The sequence below is a fragment of the Dermochelys coriacea genome, chromosome 1, assembly GCF_009764565.3.
Source record: "Dermochelys coriacea isolate rDerCor1 chromosome 1, rDerCor1.pri.v4, whole genome shotgun sequence".
Classification (NCBI taxonomy): Eukaryota; Metazoa; Chordata; order Testudines; family Dermochelyidae; genus Dermochelys; species Dermochelys coriacea.
The window spans coordinates 254,526,404-254,546,137 of NC_050068.2; the positions used below are offsets into that span (position 1 = coordinate 254,526,404).

Consider the following 19,734-nt stretch of genomic DNA (forward strand, 5'->3'; position numbering starts at 1 on the left):
CTTGATTTGGAGCAAGTTGTGTCTGTTTCTCACCTCTTTCTCTCTCTCTCTGTTTTTTATCAAATAACTTTAGAAGGTCTCGGTTTCATCTCAATGCAGAATAGGAAACATTTCCAAAATCTTGAAAATATTCATAGGACAGGAAAACCGTTTCCCACCCAGTTCTACTAATGACATCATCAGTAACTGTGGGCTTCTGGTTGAACTGCTTTCTGCAGCTGCTACGCTGGCTTCAGTCTCTCGCTGGCTCCTCCCCGCACTATCAGCTTGCTCCAGTTCCCACTTAAGTCAATGGGGGTCTTTTTATTGACTTAAATTGGAATTAGATTGGGTCCTTTATGCAGAATCTTTCTAAATGTATCTTAATCTTAGCCTGAATATTTTAAAAATCCATTTGCCTTCTGGTGGCATCTGCCGATGTTCTCAGAGCAGCTGCTTCCTATTTATAATTGCTCGGATTTAGCACTCCAGGTCTGGCTCACCAGCAAGAACAGCATGGTGCATCAATGTGAAATGATCTACTGTGTGAATTTGCTAACTACTATCTGATTTTCTAGGCAATAATGCAGAACTGCATATAATCATATGTGACTCCTGCAACTAGTGAAGTGTGTAACGTTTATACATAAACACCTGTGTATTGCAGGTTATGCTTCATAAATTACCCACCTATGTAGTTTTAGCTAAGATGCTGCTGGTGTTGCCTCATATTTAATAGGGCATTGGCAACAATTTTGTCAAAGAACGTCTGAGCATTTCCCCTAACAATCCATGGCACAGTGATGAAATGTATATTTTATTCATAATGTCACCTCCTAGCCAATTTGTGTTGTCCAAAGTAGCTGAGTTTTGATCAAAACTTTTGGCATGAGAAATAGAAGAGCTTTACCCTGTAGCAGACTATGACCAAGTGTATCATTCAGTTAAAATATTATTCCACTTTCTTTCTAGGCACCCATCTTCTTCCTCTCAAACTCCAGAAACTGTTTGCTGCTTAACTGGACACTGAGTAATTTAGCCCCAACATTTTTGTTTTGTAAAACACCAAATACTTTCATTACACTTATCTTAATATGAAGAGCTGTGTTTTCATGAACACGAAACCATATTTGTCTTTAATATTTTTAAATGTCTAGTAACTGAACATATGACAAAATACATTCATCTCCAAGTCAGACAAATCAAATTGATTGATTTAAACTTTCTCCTGTGATGTTGGAACTCAAACACAATAGCATTGCATTAATGTATAAGAACTAGGAAGTGACTCTGATTGGACACAGAATGCAAAACTCACCTCTCTAGTTTCACTGTCCAAAGAAAATGTCATGTAAATATAAGGACAATCCTCTTGAACCTGGGACCGCCAGAGCCAAGAGCATAAGCCTCTATAGACTGAGGTAAAGGACTGAGGCCCTGATGCTAAAAAAGCACTTACACAACTGCTTAAGACCATTCCTATTTAGGATAGCACTTAAGCATGTGTTTAAGTGTTGTGCTGAATAGCGATATTTTCCAGAATTGGGACCTACTTCTCATAGTTAGAAGCTGAAGAAAAGTCATATGTTCTATAAATCTTCATGGATTAGGCAGAGAGGGAAAACAACACACATTGAACAGTGGATGACACACACATTACCAGGCCAGCGCTCGGCACATGTGACAGACCATGAAAAATGTGTCACATGAGTTTCAGGACAAATGGTAATGCTAGGTTTTGATCTCCACGTTGTGTTTATAGTGACAGCAATTTGGGGCAGTACATGTTTTGTTCAGTGCACACTGATGACTGGATCTCTACAAATGTTTACTGATGTTATCTGTTTAAGGGCACAGTTCCCTTGGAACCCCAATATGATAGTAGTTTAGTTTATTGCATGAGTTTAATGTGGGCAGCAAAGTGCCTGGAGGTCTACTAATGAAACAGGATTATAACCCACATGTCTGTGGGTATATGTGACTGGACACACTTTCTGCTAGATAGCACACGTACTTGTTTACCTGTGTACCTTCTCATAAATTACCTCTTTGCTCCTGCTAATGCTCACTGTGGTGTGGGATATACTGGTAGCACTGGTAACTCTAATACTACTATGCTCGTTGGGTGAAATTTGTGGTTGTACCTCTAAGAAGCACAGCACAGAACTCACACCCTGGGGTTGAGGACAGAGGTTAAGGTTGCTTTAAGCCATGGTTGCACTTTGCTGACACTGGGCTGTTCCAGGGACTGGAGAGGCCCCCCAACATAACTTAGTCCTGAAGTCCTGTCTAAGTCACAATAGCTTTGCAGGACTTCCCTATGGGCTGCAGCACTGCATCAGCAGCCCTGCCTCTGACATTCCCTTCACAACCACTGACATGCCCCTAGGCCAGGTTTTGTGAGGGCAGGGAGGTCCATGGAAGGCAGTCTTACTCCTGTCTATTTGCGATGCTTGCACCAGGGGAGTTCTCTTCCACCTGGAACTAGTTCTTTTATAGTCCCTTTACACCCTTCTTGCCTGCCTTAATGGGGCTAGAGAAGGGATGAGAACCTCACCCCATGTGTACTATATCCCTACACAATAGCCTTCCCTTTTCCATATGTCCTCATCCCCCAATAACTACTGTATAATCCTGGAAACTGTAATACCCATTAGAATCAGCCAGTTTCCTTATATTTAGTCATGACATTAAGAATAAATAAGGACCAATATGTCCAAATCCCATTTAAGAAACTTGAATTTATTGTTCTAGAAGATATGAGTTCATAACTGTCCATCAGAGTGTTATTTACTCAATTGAAATAATCATGTACTTCTATTGGAAAGCAAAAAAATGACATTTTAAAAACTAAGCATTGGTAATGTTTTCAAAAGCCCCTAAGTCCCATTTTCAAAAGTGCCTAAGTCACTTACCCTACATCTGTGATGGGCCAAGACACACCAAACTTAGCTTTGTACAGAAAAGAGTCAAATTAAAGGTTAGAAAGGAACAACCAATCCATAAATAGTTTTTATTATTAAATTCCATTAGATGCTACTGTACAACTTTCCACAAAGTTCATTTGTAACCAGGTCTTTAATACAGATATAACTTTTGACTAGGTACTTATGAATCCTGAAGATAATGTTTGACGTATATAATAATGACTTCCAATGCTGTTCAAAAGTGTGAGCTAATGCAGTATAAAGTTAGAGCTGTGTTCATAAGGAAAATATTTTGCTATTTGGACAGAGACACCTTTCACCTTCTCGCATAATCAATCAGCTTGCTAACGGGTAAGGATAAAGAGATTATTCTTCAGCCTTGCTCTGAAGGAACTCAGACTCCTTTGTTGGGAGAAGACACTTAACATAGTATTTTCTAAAATAATACTAAAAGAAATTGAGTTAATTTAAAATTTTTGGGGAAAGGCCTTAACAATAATCAGCTTAAAGTCACCCAAACTTAAAGGAGTTAGTGTTTCTTGTCTAGTTTAAACAGCAGTGGCAGCAGCAAGTGTGAGTTGACCCAGAAAATAGTAATTTCCTGTCAAGAGCCCTCCAACAAATGTCGCTTTTATATCTGGCAAAGATCACTAGGCCCCAGTGTTTTGAGTTCAGCATGCTTAAGCACTCTTCATTAAACCGGATGTAAAGTGTGAAAGGTGATTCAGGCAGCCTAGGCAGGCATCCGCGCAGATGGCTATGCTTTGGACACTCCAACAAGGCTGAATAGATGCTTCATTGGTTGAGTTAATAGTCAGGCAGGGGCCAATGGGTACTTTAAAAATATTGTCTTTCAATGGTCTCTTCACTGTAGGGAAAAAGAAGTCACTGACTCATTTGCAATTAGCTGACCTACCATTACAAAACTTTCCATGTTGGATTCAGTCATAACAGAATTTATTGTAAAATAGTAGATATTTGGAGTCCATATTATTTTCAGGCAATTATTCTTTTTATATTAGTGACACATTCATAAACACAGCTGCATCTGGGGTATTTGACTAAACAGAAAAGCAGCACACTGTATCCTGTCCCCTTATGCTCAGTCATTAGCCCTTGCTCTTGAGTAAGCCTCACTGTGGCATATTAACTGAAAGTGGGAAGGCAGATTAGCTCTCCCTTTCAATGCATTATGGAGTTTGCTCCATAGGCCAAAGTTTAAATCCAAAAATGGCATCTTTTTGATATGTTCATCTACTCTACCTGCCAAGTGAACTGCATTGTGTGACTCCCTCATATAATGATGACATGGCATGACCTGGAGAACCTGTGAGGTTTCCCTAGAGACCGTTCGGTTTCCCTTGAACCTTGTTGAAATTTTAGAAGCCTGCTGTACATCACAGAGAGAGCTTCTTCTGGAGTGTATAAGGTCCTCGTTCTCAGTTCATGCAAGGAGGTGAAGTCCTGGTTTTGAATCCCAGCCTGTGCCTCTCAGCTTCCAGTAGGAAATTGTAGCATGTTGGGATGGCAGAATGTTCTAATCTGATTAGCAAGAGGGAAAGTTGTTTAGAACATCAGGAAGAAAAGATTTTTTTTTAAGCCAGAACACTGGCTCCAAGTATAACGAAACTTCAAGTTAACATTAAATTCTAATGTGAATTAAGAAATAAATCAATCACAATGTTTATAAGACAAGATCATGATTAGGCCAATATAGTATTTTCCCAATTTAGCTCTAGTTCAGGCCAAGCTTCACTCAGTGGGCCCCTGGAGAGTACAAATTTTTCATTTAAATTGTCCCTGAAGCTTTTACCTTTTCCCAAATGGTTCATCTTTATCCTTGCACCCAGTGACATAGGACAATTTGTGAACATTGCTCCTCAGGGGCTTCTGAGGCTAGAAAGGAGAACAGCTCACAGCTTTGGCCTCTATAGAGTGGGACATTGCGGTTGATTTAATGACCTCCTCTGAACAGCCCTAGCCAACAGGTTAAGTCGGCTACAGATAAGGCCCTTTGTTTTAAGTTTTTACTGATTTTTACTGAAAAATTCCCAGGTTTTACAAAAGCTATTGTTCTGTTTTTACTATTTTCACCCAAATTTTGGATCACACAAATACATGAGACTACTGATTGTTACGTTACATTAGGTAGATGTGTTTATTTTAATAATAAATTAGTCTGGGGTGAATGAGAGGCTATGTGTTAAAGTAAGGCAATGCAGTGCAAGACACACATATATGCATACATGTGCATATGGGTATGTACTGTTAATGTACAGTTAATCAAATAAACTACAGCATTAAACTGCTTTATTTTCAATACTCAGACTTTTCTCTATTTGTTGCTTTTTTTCTAGACTCCCATCCCCCAATAATAATCTCAATATTTACCCAGAAAATTGTGAAGTAATCTTTTGCACTGATTTTTGCCCATTTTTAAATTTTTGTAATGAACACTGACATTCCTGGGAAATTTTAAACAAAATAGAAACTGAAAACAAAGGGCCTTAATTAAAAAGTATTGTTTGACTGTACTCTATGGCAGCACATTTGTACAGCTGAACATATGGCAGAGGTGGTCTATATTTCCTAGCATCCCCATATGATTGACTGAATGAATTTCAGAGGGATTTTACCTTCCCACTTCATATATTGCCTATTTGGTCCAAGAAGATTTAGTTCTTGAGCATATTAATGGAAAAGATCTTCCAATGAGTTTTTCACCTGACACTTTAAAGATATGAAAAGTTGTTAAACTTTACCTGGAACTACTTAGATTTTATTTAAATATTTATAATTTCTTGGACAGACTGCTCTAAAATCTCTAACTTTTACCAACCAGATTACTACCCCATTAAAGTAGACTGCCATGGTCCTAAATTCTAAGCCTGATTCAGAGACTGACTCCCTCTGTGGCCTTAAGTTCCTTAATGTAAAATTTCAAGACTTGATTTTCATTGGTGTTGAGCACCTGCAGTTCTCATTGTTTTCAATGAAAGTTCTAGGTACTCAGCATTGAAAATCAAGGCCTTTAGGGTGAAATAACAGCCCCATTGAAGTTAATGGCAAAGCGCCACCGAGTTTTCCTGTCAAACAGTGTACAGGAAAATATAATATGCTACATATGTGGAGATGAGAGCCATGTGATAAAGTGACAAGCCATGTGTTAAATGAATGCATCATGCATCTCTGACCTCTTCACCTGCCCTCTGCTAACTAATCCCTCTCCCCGGGATTTAGCTTCAAACTGCTGCTAACTATAAAAAGCAGCTTACAACAGAAAAGTTTCCCTCTTTTCCTCTTAATGTACCCCTACTCAAAATTATTACATATATCACTACAGGTTTCAGAGTAGCAGCCGTGTTAGTCTGTATTTGCAAAAAAAGAAAAGGAGTACTTGTGGCACCTTAGACACTAACAAATGTATTTGAGCTTAAGCTTTCGTGAGCTACAATGCATCCGATGAAGTGAGCTGTAGCTCACGAAAGCTTAAGCTCAAATAAATATGTTAGTCTCTAAGGTGCCACCAGTACTCCTGTTCTTTTGTGCATATATCACTACATGGACAATGACTTGTTTTCTGCCTCCCAGCTATAGAGGGCAAACTCTGCTCTCTTCCTTTCTGTCCTGCCTTCAGCCTTTCTTTTTAGCAGGAAGCAGATATCCTCCTCCTCTGTTCTCCTGTTTCCAGCTGTCCCTTTAGACAGACGGAGTGTAGAAAGATTCTTTTCCATAACTCACCATCCCGCCTCTTTGTAGAAGCTCTCCAGTTAGCAGGGCTAGTCAGGAATTTTCCATCTCAGTGATTAGCTCACAGAAAAAGCCCTTTTTGCAAAATCAAATTGTTTTGTGGGAAAACTTCCCATTTTGCTAAAGAAAATTATTTTTCTGGCAGGGAAAACTGAACTTTCCAGCTGCCTGCCTGCAGAAAGTAAGATAAAATAAGATAAGAGTCTTCCAGGTGGGCAGCCGGCAAGCTGAAAAATTCCATTTCAGTTCTCCCAAAATGGAATTTCCCATTTGTGGAAAATTTTCAAATTGGGATAATTTTTTTTTAAATGTGATATTTTTCACAGAAAGGGATCTCCAGATTTACCAGTTAGTTCCCTTCTTGGTGGACAGAGCTTGGATCCTCTCTGCAGAGGCTGGGAGACAGGCTTGTAAACATTTAAAGGGGACAGACTGCCTTTTTCTAAAGGTCCTTTTATCTTTCCTCTTCGGAACACAGTAGAATGAGCAGGAAGCGTGACATTTTAAGACCTGCTGTTTATTGGATAATAAGTTTCTTGATATGAGCTGTGACAAATTTGGCTTATTTTCTGCTTGTGGACTATCTTGCAACAGTTACTGTTTTCCTGAATGTATTTGATGTTTGAATTTAATGATTTGTTTGCAAACCATTTCTTATTCTGTGGATTAATTGCAAACATTAGTATTTAATACTCAACCTGTTAAATATAAACTCTGTTGATGTGATAGATTAGATAAGTCACATGGGTTTGTTTGGTTCCTGATTGAATAGGTAGGCATGCACTTCTAGTTCATGTGTTCACATGTGCAAATTTAGGCTCCAATCTTGCTATCTGATCCCTGTGGGATGACCCTGCCCTTATGCAGAGCCCCACTGACTTCAGTGGGACTCCATATGGGCATAAGGGTCCACTCATATGGATCATCTTGCAGGATCAGCGCCTTTTAAATTCAGTTTCAGAGAATATTAGTGCACGCAACTTTAAAACGCACTTTACCTGAACATATGTGTGAATAAAACTTGAACACTTTGAATGTTTACTAAGAGTCTCTTATAGAGAGTTCCTATGGTTTTGGCTGTCATTGCTGAGTAATGGCATAGCATTCATGAGTAGAAAATGCACTGTTTAAGGCTGAGAAACCTCTCATCTCCTTAGAGACTAACAAATTTATTTGAGCATAAGCTTTCATGAGCTACAGCTCACTTCGTCTGCATCTGATGAAGTGAGCTGTAGCTCACGAAAGCTTATGCTCAAATAAATTTGTTAGTCTCTAAGGTGCCACAAGTCCTCCTTTTCTTTTTTGCGAATACAGACTAACACGGCTGCTACTCTGAAACCTCTCATCTCCCTGTGTAACTTCCTACTATTTTTCCTCTCTCTTTATCTCAAGATTTCACTTATCACTGTCCCTTCTGCTGCTGCCTACCCTGGTATGTCTATTCCCATATTCTTTTGTATTTAGCACCAGTTCTTATCCAAAATACCCTCTCTCTTCCTTCCCTTATTTTCCCCAGTATTGCTTTCCATTAAAACAAATCTCCCTTCTTCCAAGGCCTCCAGCCCCAAATGCTGACCTTCCTCACAAAGCAAGTTCATCCACTTTCTGCTTGGTCTTCATCTTCCTGCTGCTGCCTTAGGAGTCTGCCTCTCTACTAGTCCTCCTCTGCACTATCCTGTCTCTGTCAAGCCAATGCATGTGGCACCAAACCACCACCTGACTCTCTCCAGAACATCAGATCTGTTACTATGCAATCTTTACCTCCTTCTGGATGATGACTTTGAAATTCCTCAGGTGGCTTAGATCTGATTGTTAAACTCTAGTTTCTCTCCACTCAGTGAGTCTATTCCCCATTTACAATGGAAAAACTCCTTGCCTCTAAATATGGAGGGGGTTTGGCTATCATTGCCAACCCTGCATTTAAATTTTTCCCTCTTTCCAGCAATATCTACTCATCTTCCAAACAGTGTTCCCCATCTTCCATCACCATCCAACCCACAACTATCCATAAATCTATAGGCTATTTTGGATTAATAATACTTATACTCCTTTTCCTCCAGGAAGTAGTACCATATTCTCTCATTTTCTGTCTGCTTAATTGGCTTCCTCTTCATCTCTGAAACTAATTAATTACAATTTTCTTCATTCTCTTTAAAATTCACAATGGCCTCCCACAAGTGGTACTATCATCCCTCTCTGTCTTTCTGTCCACCTGCTGCCCACCTACTTGCTCCAATCCTCCACTCAGGAGTTCCTTTCTATCCCCACCACATGATTCACCATCATTTTGTATTCCTCTTCCACTTTCATGCCCAGCCTGTCCACTGTTGTCAAACATCTACCAGAACCAAGTGCAGGACAGACTTTTATTTATATTTCCCATTATGAAAGTTACTGAACTCCTCAAACTTGGTCAGCCTTGGTATAATCAAAACATGCATTGCTGTTCAATTTGTTCCCCATTCTGTTCCATCTAAGATCCTCCATCTAATCACTTTCTGTCTTTGAACCGGATCTCCAATGCCCTGCACGTACTGTAGTTAAATCAGAAGGGTGGAGTATAACACTCGCTTTGCCTTGCTGTAAATGACCACACAAGATGATGTAGGGTGATGAAGAATTAGGCCCTTTAAAGTCTGATGTTTAAACATTTGTTTTTCTTTAGCTTTCAGTTAACAGTCTGTAGAACATCTCATTTGGCACACATAAATGTTCTATAAAAATAAAAGAGAATGTATTGCTAAGAATATTTACCATTATGAATTTACTGATGACCTTTATAGCTCCTTAACAATAGTTCTTACTACAAAGGCAACATGTATGCTATTGCCTGTTCTAACTTTTTTTTAATATGTGTGTTTAACATTTTTAAAATTTGTTTTTATTTCTAAGTACCCTTTTAACAGCCCGACATCCAGGATGGAGCCCTGTTTGATGAGTAGCACCCCAAGACTGCATCCAGCCCCTGTAACTCCTCGCTGGCCAGAAGTCCCATCAGCAAACACGTGCTACACAAGTCCATCCATGCACTCCACAAGATATGGAAACTCTAGTGACATGTACACACCCTTGACAACTCGCAGGAATTCTGAATATGAGCACATGCAACACTTTCCTGGCTTTGCCTATATCAATGGAGAAGCCACCACAGGGTGGGCTAAGTGAAAATGACTCGTACAGCATGAGCCCCTATATTTAATAAAGACAGAAAAACTTTATATCTGGCTATTACATGGGACTTTATCTGAACATTCATTAACGGACTTGAAGATAAAATCGATCCTGGACGGATAATTTTAGTTCATAATCTGGACATACTGCAGACCAGTGTGACGAAGTGTTCCTGTAACAAGATTTAACTGTTACTATACGGCATTATATTGGCCAAGCTGTGCCTTTTTTTTTCTTCTGTCGTATGGTCTGGCCCTGTTGTGATGTCAGTTTCACTGAGCCATTCTCCCCCTCCCCCCTTATTGACAAATGTTAATTAGTCTTTAAGGAAAGATGTTAGAGAGAAATCTATTTATAAATTGAGATAAAGACAAAAAGTTGACCATAACAAAGCTCTGGCACCTCTACTGGGTTCTTTAGAGACATTTTATCAGGTCATTACTTGTTGTCCTAAATTCCTTTTTTGGGCTCCTTAAATGGTATGTGTTGTTATAGGCTTCAGTTTACACATAACTTTGTATATTGATGCACCTTTCTGTTGATCAAATAAGTGTTATCCTCACAAAAGAAAGACATGTAGCATTGAATGATACACTGCCTTAAGCTGACTGTGGTTCTTATTATATATGTATTTGTATTAAGTTTGCACAATCTGGTTAAATGCAACAGCTCTGGTCTGTAACATCAAGGTTAAGAAGGGATTTTGAGACTGGTAAGTGTTGGATTCAGAGCCACATGTGTTAAATACGATGATATTAAGCAATTATATAAAAGTGACAATACAAAACAAATTATTCATTTCATTACCTATAGACAGGTATGAAAACCACTCTTCTGATTCCTTCACAAGATGACAACTCAATATGCATCTACAAAAAACTAATTCAAAGCTGTGCCTTTGAACTTATTCTGTAATGTGTATGTGTGGGAAAATGTATTGTATTTTTGGAAGAATTTTTAGTAGACATTTTCTGTCAGATTTGTAGGTATTTGTGAGTTTTTGTTAGAATTTATTAACATAGGTTTTTCTTCTGTATTATAAAATGCACCAAGCAATTATGGTGGACCTATTACCCTATGGGTAAGAAATAAATAAATGGAAATATGACATCGGGCATTTTAGTAATTGTTATGTAAATAAAATCTTTGATAACACCCAGTGTGATGATAACCATGTTTATGGCTAAAATGGAAATAAATATTATTTGTACAGTTGTGCAAGATATATGAAGGATTTTCACACTCAGATAAAAAAGTTTTTGAAACTAAACATAATTTATTTTAATTTATTTGTTCACAGTGACCTTTACAGGCTGACAACTCTTTAAACAAATCTTAAATGTGGTGGCATATCCCCTTATCCAGCAAAGCACTTAAGAATGTGTGAAACTTTAAGCTCCTAAATAGTCTTATTATCTTAAATGAGATTGCTGGGTTGCTTACAGTTACAAATGTGCTTAGTGCACTGCAGGATTGGAGCCATATCCAAGCCAAAGTCTGGTGACATTGTTCACTCAAGTAATCACACTGATGAAGGGAAGCAAGATTTGTCTCTATATAAATATAACTTTTATAACAAGGCCAATGCCAAATAGTGCTGGAAAAACAAAGCCTTTGTTTTCTTAGAACAGTGAATAAAGGGGCCAAATGTTCAGTCCATGCGTACCCAATGTCCTGTTTAGGTCAATGGGGTTATCACAGGGTGACTGGCCCCTTTAAGAGGGAGCAGGATCAGTGCATCTGCTGGAGCAATTTTCGTCTGCCCAACTGGGCATAAGGGAAAGCACTTGGGCCTTTTGAAGGGGGAGACAGTGGCTGGTGGTGGTTGTTGGCATATGCCTATGCATACTGCAGGGAATAAGATGGCTCCTGCAGGGCTCTATGTGTGCAGGCGAAAGGCCTGTGGAGAAGGCCAAACTCCAGGCAAGAGATACTGGAAAAGCAGGAAGACAGATCCTCAGGGAGGAGGGGCTGTTCCCAACTTGAAACTGGAAGAATGGAGTGTTTGAAAGGGAGATAGACACTCAAGAGGAGGGGCTATGCCCAGCTTTGGACAAGGGCAAAAGAAATTTACTTTAAAGAGAGGTCAGACCCTCAGTGGCCAAGGGCTGGGCCAAGCTGAAACTGGGATGAAGTCTTTGGCGGTTTGAGATCTGCTATGTAAGATTTTGTGCAGGACTTAATAAATGGGACCCCAGAAAAGGAATGTTTTGACTATCTGGACTGTGTGGACTTTTTAAAAGGCTCTGAATGAAGAGGAAAGTGAGGCAGGCCTCCGTAGAGCCACCTCAGGCCACGAGGGGGGCACTTGGGAGATGGCCAACCCTTTGACGGGGTACACATTGACTGCAGAATTGAGTTGAAAATTTGCATGAAATGAGTTTTTGCTAATTACAAATAATGAGCCTGTCGGCTAGATTGTTAAGGGTATTTCGGCACTTTAGGATGCAGATAAGCACCTAGTGAAATTTTCAAAAACACCAGCACTTTTGAAAATCCCACTGGGTACCTATCTGCATCTTTAAGTGCCTAAATATCTTTAAAATCTGGCTCTGGTTCTCCATTGTGTGGTTACACCAAGAGAAAAGCAGAGGTAAAATTCTACTAGATCAAAAGGTATTGTTTTACACTCAGTCTACAGTCATTTTGCACTGGTGTAAATGACTACAAATGGTGCAGGGAAACTGAGAATCAGGCTCAATGTATCAAATCCTCCTTTGTTGTAATTCAAGGTATCCACAAAAAATGTCAAAATATCACATAGTTAAAATGTATGGTGACGTTTATAAGTAGCTAAGCTTTAGCAGCTACAATTTTGAAGTATTTGGTTTAGATCAAGGTCCTGATTTCAGTGTTCTTTCTGTGTTTGTTTAATCAAGGCATTGAAATTGTTAAATATAAAATGCATACAGATATGTACCTACAGCCAGACTGCAATCAGTGCACTGCAACTCATAGGGAAAGCAAATGCTGCCAGAGAAATAAAATTTGCCTTTTCTCCCAAAAGCTGTCAAATCATTGAACAGCAGCCCCTCTGCTTAGCCAAGCAGGGCCCACCTGTGACCCATTCTGTTCACTGACTCTCCATGAAATACTTTGTCAAATTCAAGATTTTGGTCTTTTCAGTGTCCCCTACATAGGAGTGGCCTAAGTTACCCAACAGACTGCTGGCACGACAACTGCATACCACCAAAACAGTCTGCCTCAAGAGTGAGGCTCATGGGGGCAGAATGGAGCTTTCTCCGCCACTAGCACTAGAATCTGGAGTGGACTCTTGGAAGAGATGCAGGTGACCTGAACCCAGCTGCTTCTAAACAAAGTGTAAAATCTACCACTTTGCCTTTCCACAAAAACAGCAAGTTAAAATCAATAAACAAAGCCCAGTCCCTGCTGACTGGAAGGAAGAGAAATAGAAATATATCCTTATATGTATGCACACATTTTAGAATTTTGGGGATGTGCTCAGATACCATGATGATGGGAGCCATATGAGAACCTATGTGGGTGGATAGATAGAAATCATATACAGTGTATATATAGTACCACTGAAACGCAACCATCTCTGGGATGGAGGACTGCAGCCAGCCAGCATATAGCACATCAGTGCTGGGGAGAGGAACTTTTGGTCAAAGACACCACAGCAAACATCTACTCTTATGAAAAGAGCCACAGGATCTTTAATGACTACACAGATTAGATAGGACCTTGGTTTCAAAGGTCTCCCCCAGAACACACACACTCATTTCGTCTAATTTAGAAGGATGAAAGGCAGAATTGTTTCTATAGGGATTTGAACCTGTAATTCTAGGAATTATTACAGAGCAGATGCTTAGACCACTCAGTGACCTCCCCTGCCTGCCTACCTGAGCTCCTTGACCATGGCAACTAAAACTGTTGTGATTTCGTAGCCACAAATTTTAAGTAAAGTGCAACTATACACATGTCTCTGGGGAAGTCCACTGTCTTTTTTTTTCCCCCCTGAGACCACTACAAATGCATTTTCAAAATGCTGCTTTTGTCATTCTGGAGTGAAACCCCACTACAACTTTGCAAGATTTTCATTACCAGGTAGAAAAAAGACTCAGCAGGGGAAGAGCAGTGAGAACTACTTTCACTAGAATGAATCCAATTTTTTGTCAGGCTATCTCTTGCTGCTAGGGTCACTGCCCTTTGACAAAAATGGCCTCTGACCTCGCCAACCTCACAATTCTGTTGTGACTGACCCTGAAACCCATGAAATTCAGGGGCAGACACTGCTTTGGAAGGTTTAGATAAAGTGACGAACATGGGAAGAGCTCCTGGTATGCGCCCTCTGAAAAGGTCTGGCAGCTCTTCGGGGGAAGATGCAATTTATTCTGTCTGCCTTTCACTGAAATCCTAATCTTTCATATGCTATCTAAGGTGTAAACTCAAATGCACAGATGATAAATGACAATGTGCCTTCAAAGTGCCAGTAACTTTTTCTAGAGTCTATCTTTTAGGTTTTAATAAAAAGGTATGTAAATAATTTGAACTTTTTATTATTTTGGAGAGAGAGAGAGGTGTAGAAAGGCTTGTACTTTATTATATGGTATGTAGCTAAAAAACTACCAACGGATTATTTTTGCTTAATTTCTTTAAGAAGGTACTATATTGATATGTCTGAGTAAAAAAAAAATCAGATTAGTGTTTAGGCTTGGATTTTGTTCCTCTGTGTCCCAAAGGTTGGATGATGTTCTGATTTTGGGTTCCAGTTCAGCCCACTATGGATCAAAGCCCTAATTAGACATTCAGATGCAGATTTGGATCTGGATTATTCATACACACATGCACAAGATGTTCAGGAGTGTTTCTATTTGGAGGTCCCTTAGTAATTGCTAATGCCCTGGCCTCAGGATATATTCAGCTATGCTATCAAATATTTGAGAGCGAGAGATAAGTATTCTTCAAGCTTTCTAGGTGAGTGAGAACTCCTGGGAGTCAGGAAATGAGTCTATGTTGAATAAGTAAATTCCTCTTGAGGGAGACAAGTAGCAGACCCCTCTGAAGCAATGTTTTATTGTTGATCACGAAATAGGCAATTTTCTGCAATCTGCACAGTACATTTTTATTACAAAATGCTCTGAATATGTAAAATACTGTTCAAGTTTGAAGTGTTTTTTTTATTGATGTAAACCTATAGATGTGTATAATGCTTCACAAAAAAAATAGGAACACAAGATCTCCGCCCTTATGTTTTGAGAGCTCATCCTGAATTTTATGCACACCCATAACTCCTGTTGATATCAGATTGTCCTCTTGCTCTTTTAATGCAGCACGTGACATAGTAGGCAGGGGATTGGAGCAGGGAGCTGGTTGTGACATGCTTCCATTCCATGGCACTAATGCTAGTCAGGCCACTATAAATGCCCATCACATCATTAATCTATCTGCAAAAGGATTTACTGTGCATACGCAACTTTGGAGGGTCAACCATGTTGTCACTTGAGAAGGAGAGCATAATTTTTGTTTCTAAATGGAAACTAAGATTCTCACATAATAACTTGAGTCCAGGAGGTGGGACTTGAGGAAAAACACCAACTATACTGAACTCCTGATAGTCACAAGAGATGGTAACACCGCAGGTATAAGACTTACCATTCACTGTCAGTGACACTGCTTTGTTTTCTTACTGTAGAGCTGTGGTTCTCAATCAGGGGTACATGTACCCCTGGGGTATGCAGAGGCCTTCCAGAGGGTACATGAACTCATCTATATATTTGCCTAGTTTTACAATAGGCTACATAAAAAGCACTTGTGAAGTCAGTACATAGTAAAATTCCATTCAGACGATGACTTGTTTATATTGCTCTATGTACTATACACTGAAATGTAAGTACAATAGTTACATTCCAATTGATTTATTTAATAATTCTATGGTAAAAAATGAGAAAGCATGCAATTTTTCAGAAATAGTGTGCTGTGACACTTTTGTGTTTTTATGTCTGATTTTGGAAGCAAGTTGTTTTTAAGTGAGGTGTAACTTGACACTATGCAAGACAAATCAGACTCCTGAAAGAGATACAGTAGTCTGAAAAGGTTGAGAGCCATTGGTGTAGAGTGCACCACAGAATTCAAAGCATTCTGTCCAATTGTGTAATGTGCATACTTGCCTCTTGCTTTTTATAAGTATGTGTAGCGGCTGCCTGACCACCCTGACTCTCCAGCTATTCCAGGCAGCTGTGATGGCTCCAGCTTTTCTCAGGTGGTTACCAGAATATTTTAAGCTTTATTTCATGCCCAACACCAATGACTGCTCTCTTCTTCAGCTACAGGCTAAGAGAAAGTCAAAAGAGACCTCCTTATCCCCCTTTCTGGCTGGAACCTCAGGACACACCCTCCTCATGGCACTTGCCCACCCAGTTCCCACTTATGTAGACTTTCTCACCCTTGGACAAAGAGTCAAGACATTGAAGTGGCATCACTGTGCATTTGTACGATGGAACACCATCATATACTAATGGCATATCACCCTATGTTGCAATATCTTCCTGCAGGGGTGCAACCAGAATTTGCCTCAAGGGCAGGATAGAGCTCTCCTGCCCCCTCCCTAAGTTCTCGCCTCCTGTAACTCCCCCACACTCACTTCTGAGCTGCCTCTCACCGTCACTTTGCCTCTAAACCCAGCTCCACGATCTCCACACTGCACCCAGCTCTACACTCCGCTCTTGCGGCCCCATGCCCAGTGCCCAGTCCTGTGCTCTCTGTTCCCCCCTCCCCACAGCCCTCCTGCACAATGTAACTAACTCCATATGATTCGAGGGCATCAGCCCACACCGGGCCAGCGTTATGACCCCGGTGCCCAGAGGCTCGACGTGCCTGTCCGGCCCATTGGGACGAAGGGTCACAAGTGGTAACCCCCTTAGCGGGATCCGTGTTTGCAGCCTCCTGCAAAAGGACATAAATGGTTGAGAGCCTGCGGCCGGGGCCGAATGCATGTTGTTATCAGTTATATTAGCCACCACGGGTAGGAACATGTCGTGATGACCACCGGGCAGCTGGGGAAACTGAGGCACGAAGGAGTTGCGGGGGACAAGACACACATTCACACACACAGCACGTCCATGCTTCCAGTGGAGACTATGATAATTAAAGTTTCTCTGCCTTCCCGCCCCCGCTAACACCCCCATCGGCATAGCCCCTAGGGACTACAACTCCCAGCCTGCGACACATCACGACTCGGCGGCAGGTCCCGCCACGCACGGCCGTTTTGCTGACGCACTGTACGCTGGGAAATGTAGTCTCTGCCAGCCTCGGCCTCGCCCGAGGGGGCGTCCGGGCCTTCTGCCCTGAAATGGGGAGGGAAATAGAGCGCAGCCAATAGGAGCGAGGAAATGGGCAAGAGCCCGCCTCCCCCAGGCCCGCTCCAGCCAACAGCGACCGAACTCTCCCTTCGCCGCGCCAAGGCGGGCGGGTGGTTTCCAGGGCGAACGTGGCGTCATTGGCGGTGAAGGGTGAGAGGTCGGGGAGCAGCTGGCTGGGTGTTGGCTGCCGCTGGCGGAGGAGCTGCGGCGCCCGCGGCTCGGGAACGCCTCGCAGGCATGGAGTTGGAGACGGCGCTGGAGGCCGTGAGGGGGCGCGGCGGGGCCGAGGGCCTCGAGCGGGTCCTGGGCCGGTACAACGAGAAGGTAACGCCCCCCCCCCCCCGGGCAGCTCCCCGCCCAGGCCTCGGTATAAGCCACCGTCGCCACAGCCCCGGACCTCGCTATAACTCCCCCCGCCCCCGTTAGCTCCCCTCGTGTGACACCCTCGAGGCCCCCCCCCCCCGTGTGCCGCCCCGCTCGCGCAGCATCCCCCCCCCCTCCCCCGCCGCAGTGTAACTGTCACTCCCGCTTCCAGCTCCCTGGGCACAGCGCTGCCAGCAGCCTCCTCGGCGCCCCGTGTTATAACCGCACTGACCCCAGCCCCGCGGGAACCCTCGCCAGCCCCCCCCCCCTCGGATTTACCCTGGTAACACTCTCCCCCAGACACCGCCACGCGGGAGTGCGCTGCATGTCCCCCCGCGGCCCCCGTTACGCCCCGCAGCTGCCCGCTCCATGACTCCAAGTCACTGGCACCTGTGATCTCTGTAAAATCCCTCCTTACTCCAGCTCCCCTTTTAACGCCTGCGTCCTGATTACCCCTTTCCCTTGCGCATCCCTGTTCCTGCCTCAGACGCCTTAGTATATTCCCGTTCTTTCCTGTTTCCTCCCGTAATCGTTGTTCTTTGCTGGAATGCCCCTGGCTACTGCCTGTAAACTCTTCTCTTCCCCCCCCCCCCCAACCTTGTAAATTTCCACACATTAACAAACACCAGTTATCTATCTTAAGTGATCCCCAAATACACCTCCCTGAAATAACCCCCTTTGCTCCTTCACCTGGTCTCCACTCCTCTCATTTCATGTGCCTTCCAGCTTCTCTACCACAAATACCTTAATTCTACATGGGAAGATATTTAATTAAGCAACCCTTATGTGACTTTCTCACTCTCTCGTTTTCCAAGTATGTATGTGTCTGTCTATATGATGCCCATGCAAGAAATCAAATCAACTGCAAGATCTTTGTTATCCTCCCTCCTCACTCCAATCAAAACCGTGCAGTTACTGGTACTACAGGCTGATGGCAGAGCTGAAAAAAATCATGGTATTCTTATTTCTGAGTGGGGATTTTTTTTTTTTTTTGTGAGGGATCAGTATTGAGGCAATTTCAGGGAAGGTTAATATTTACAAGTGTGTGGTGATTTATAGCTTCTCCTCCTCCACCCCACCATTTGTCACTCCTTGGGTTTAGGGTATGCCATGTTTGTTCAGTGGCTAGCATGAAAGGGCCCTGATTTTGATTGGGACCTTTAGGCATTATCCTAATGTATAATTACACCATAAAATAGGCTGACCTGAATGTCTCTTCACCTTACTTAGGCTATAAATCACCATGCACTGTATGAATGCTGTATGACTATTAACCTTTCCTGTAATGTCCTCATTATTTATCCCTCACAAAATAACAGCAACGCTCAGAAATAAGAATACCATAATGATTTTTTTAGCTTTGCCATCGACCTATAGTACCAGTGACTGCAAGATAATATGGCTGCAGAGTTGGTGGGGAAGTGGATGGGATCGCACATAAGTCATTCCATTCCTTTCTCCTGGAAGATAGTGATGTGTAACTTCTCATCCACCTGAAGGACACTCTTGGCTGGGGTTCGCTTGTCAATCATCCTGCTTGGTGTATATGTGAGGCTGCTAGGTGATACAGAGACCATGTGGTCTGACTGCTTTCAGCATGTGAATAACATGGAGCGCTGTCTCTTTCCTAAAATTTAGGAGACACAGCTTATTTAATTTGCTTGTGTACCTGCCCAAAGTAAGGGCATGAGTGTGCAAGAGATCCTGCTGAAGCTCAGTTCAGAAAAGGCTGAGCTGAAGATGCTGGCAAGAAGCATTTAGTGAGTGGTGGCAAAGGGCATGTCTGCTTCCATTACCACAGGGGTATGCCCATGTGTAGTCAAGGGGCTTGGGGATATGTTTGGATTCCCTGGTAGCATGAGAGACAGAAGTTTAGTTTTTCCACTTGTTGGGCTAAATCAGGGGTTCTCAAACTTCATTGCACCGTGACCCCCTTCTGGCAAAAAAATTACTACACAACCCCAGGAGGGAGGACCGAAGCCTGAGCCCCGCCGCCTCAGAGGGGACAAAGCCAAAGCCAAAGCCCGAGTCCCTCCCCCTCGGGAGGGGGTAAAGTCGAAGCCCAAGGACTTCAGCCCTAGGCGGGGGGAGGGGACAGGCTGTAACCTGAGACTTGCCGTCCAGGGATGAAGCCCTCAGGCTTTGGCTTTGACCTCGGGGGGTGGGGCTTGGGATTTGGCCCTGGGTGGTGGGGCTCGGGCTTCGGCTTTGGCCCCAGGCCC

At 42.3% G+C, this 19,734-nt stretch overlaps 2 protein-coding genes across 8 annotated transcripts in view; both read left to right on the top strand.

Annotated features, from left to right (window-relative positions):
- Positions 1-11,069, top strand: part of RFX4 (regulatory factor X4) — a 132,861-nt gene extending 121,792 nt beyond the window's left edge. For all 3 annotated transcript variants that reach the window (XM_038387701.2, XM_043519619.1, XM_038387700.2), the window contains one exon: positions 9,549-11,069. In XM_038387701.2, the coding sequence (XP_038243629.1) occupies positions 9,549-9,821 (273 nt within the window). In that variant the 3' untranslated portion in view covers positions 9,822-11,069. The remainder of the gene's footprint in view (positions 1-9,548) is intronic.
- Positions 11,070-17,198: 6,129 nt separating this feature from the next.
- Positions 17,199-19,734, top strand: part of RIC8B (RIC8 guanine nucleotide exchange factor B) — a 55,103-nt gene continuing 52,567 nt past the window's right edge. For 2 of the 5 annotated variants that reach the window (XM_043519646.1, XM_038409477.2), the window contains exon 1: positions 17,199-17,473. In XM_043519646.1, coding sequence (XP_043375581.1) covers positions 17,387-17,473 — 87 coding nt within the window. In that variant the 5' untranslated portion in view covers positions 17,199-17,386. The remainder of the gene's footprint in view (positions 17,474-19,734) is intronic. The other 3 variants (XM_043519658.1, XM_043519668.1, XM_043519663.1) reach the window with 3 other exon arrangements.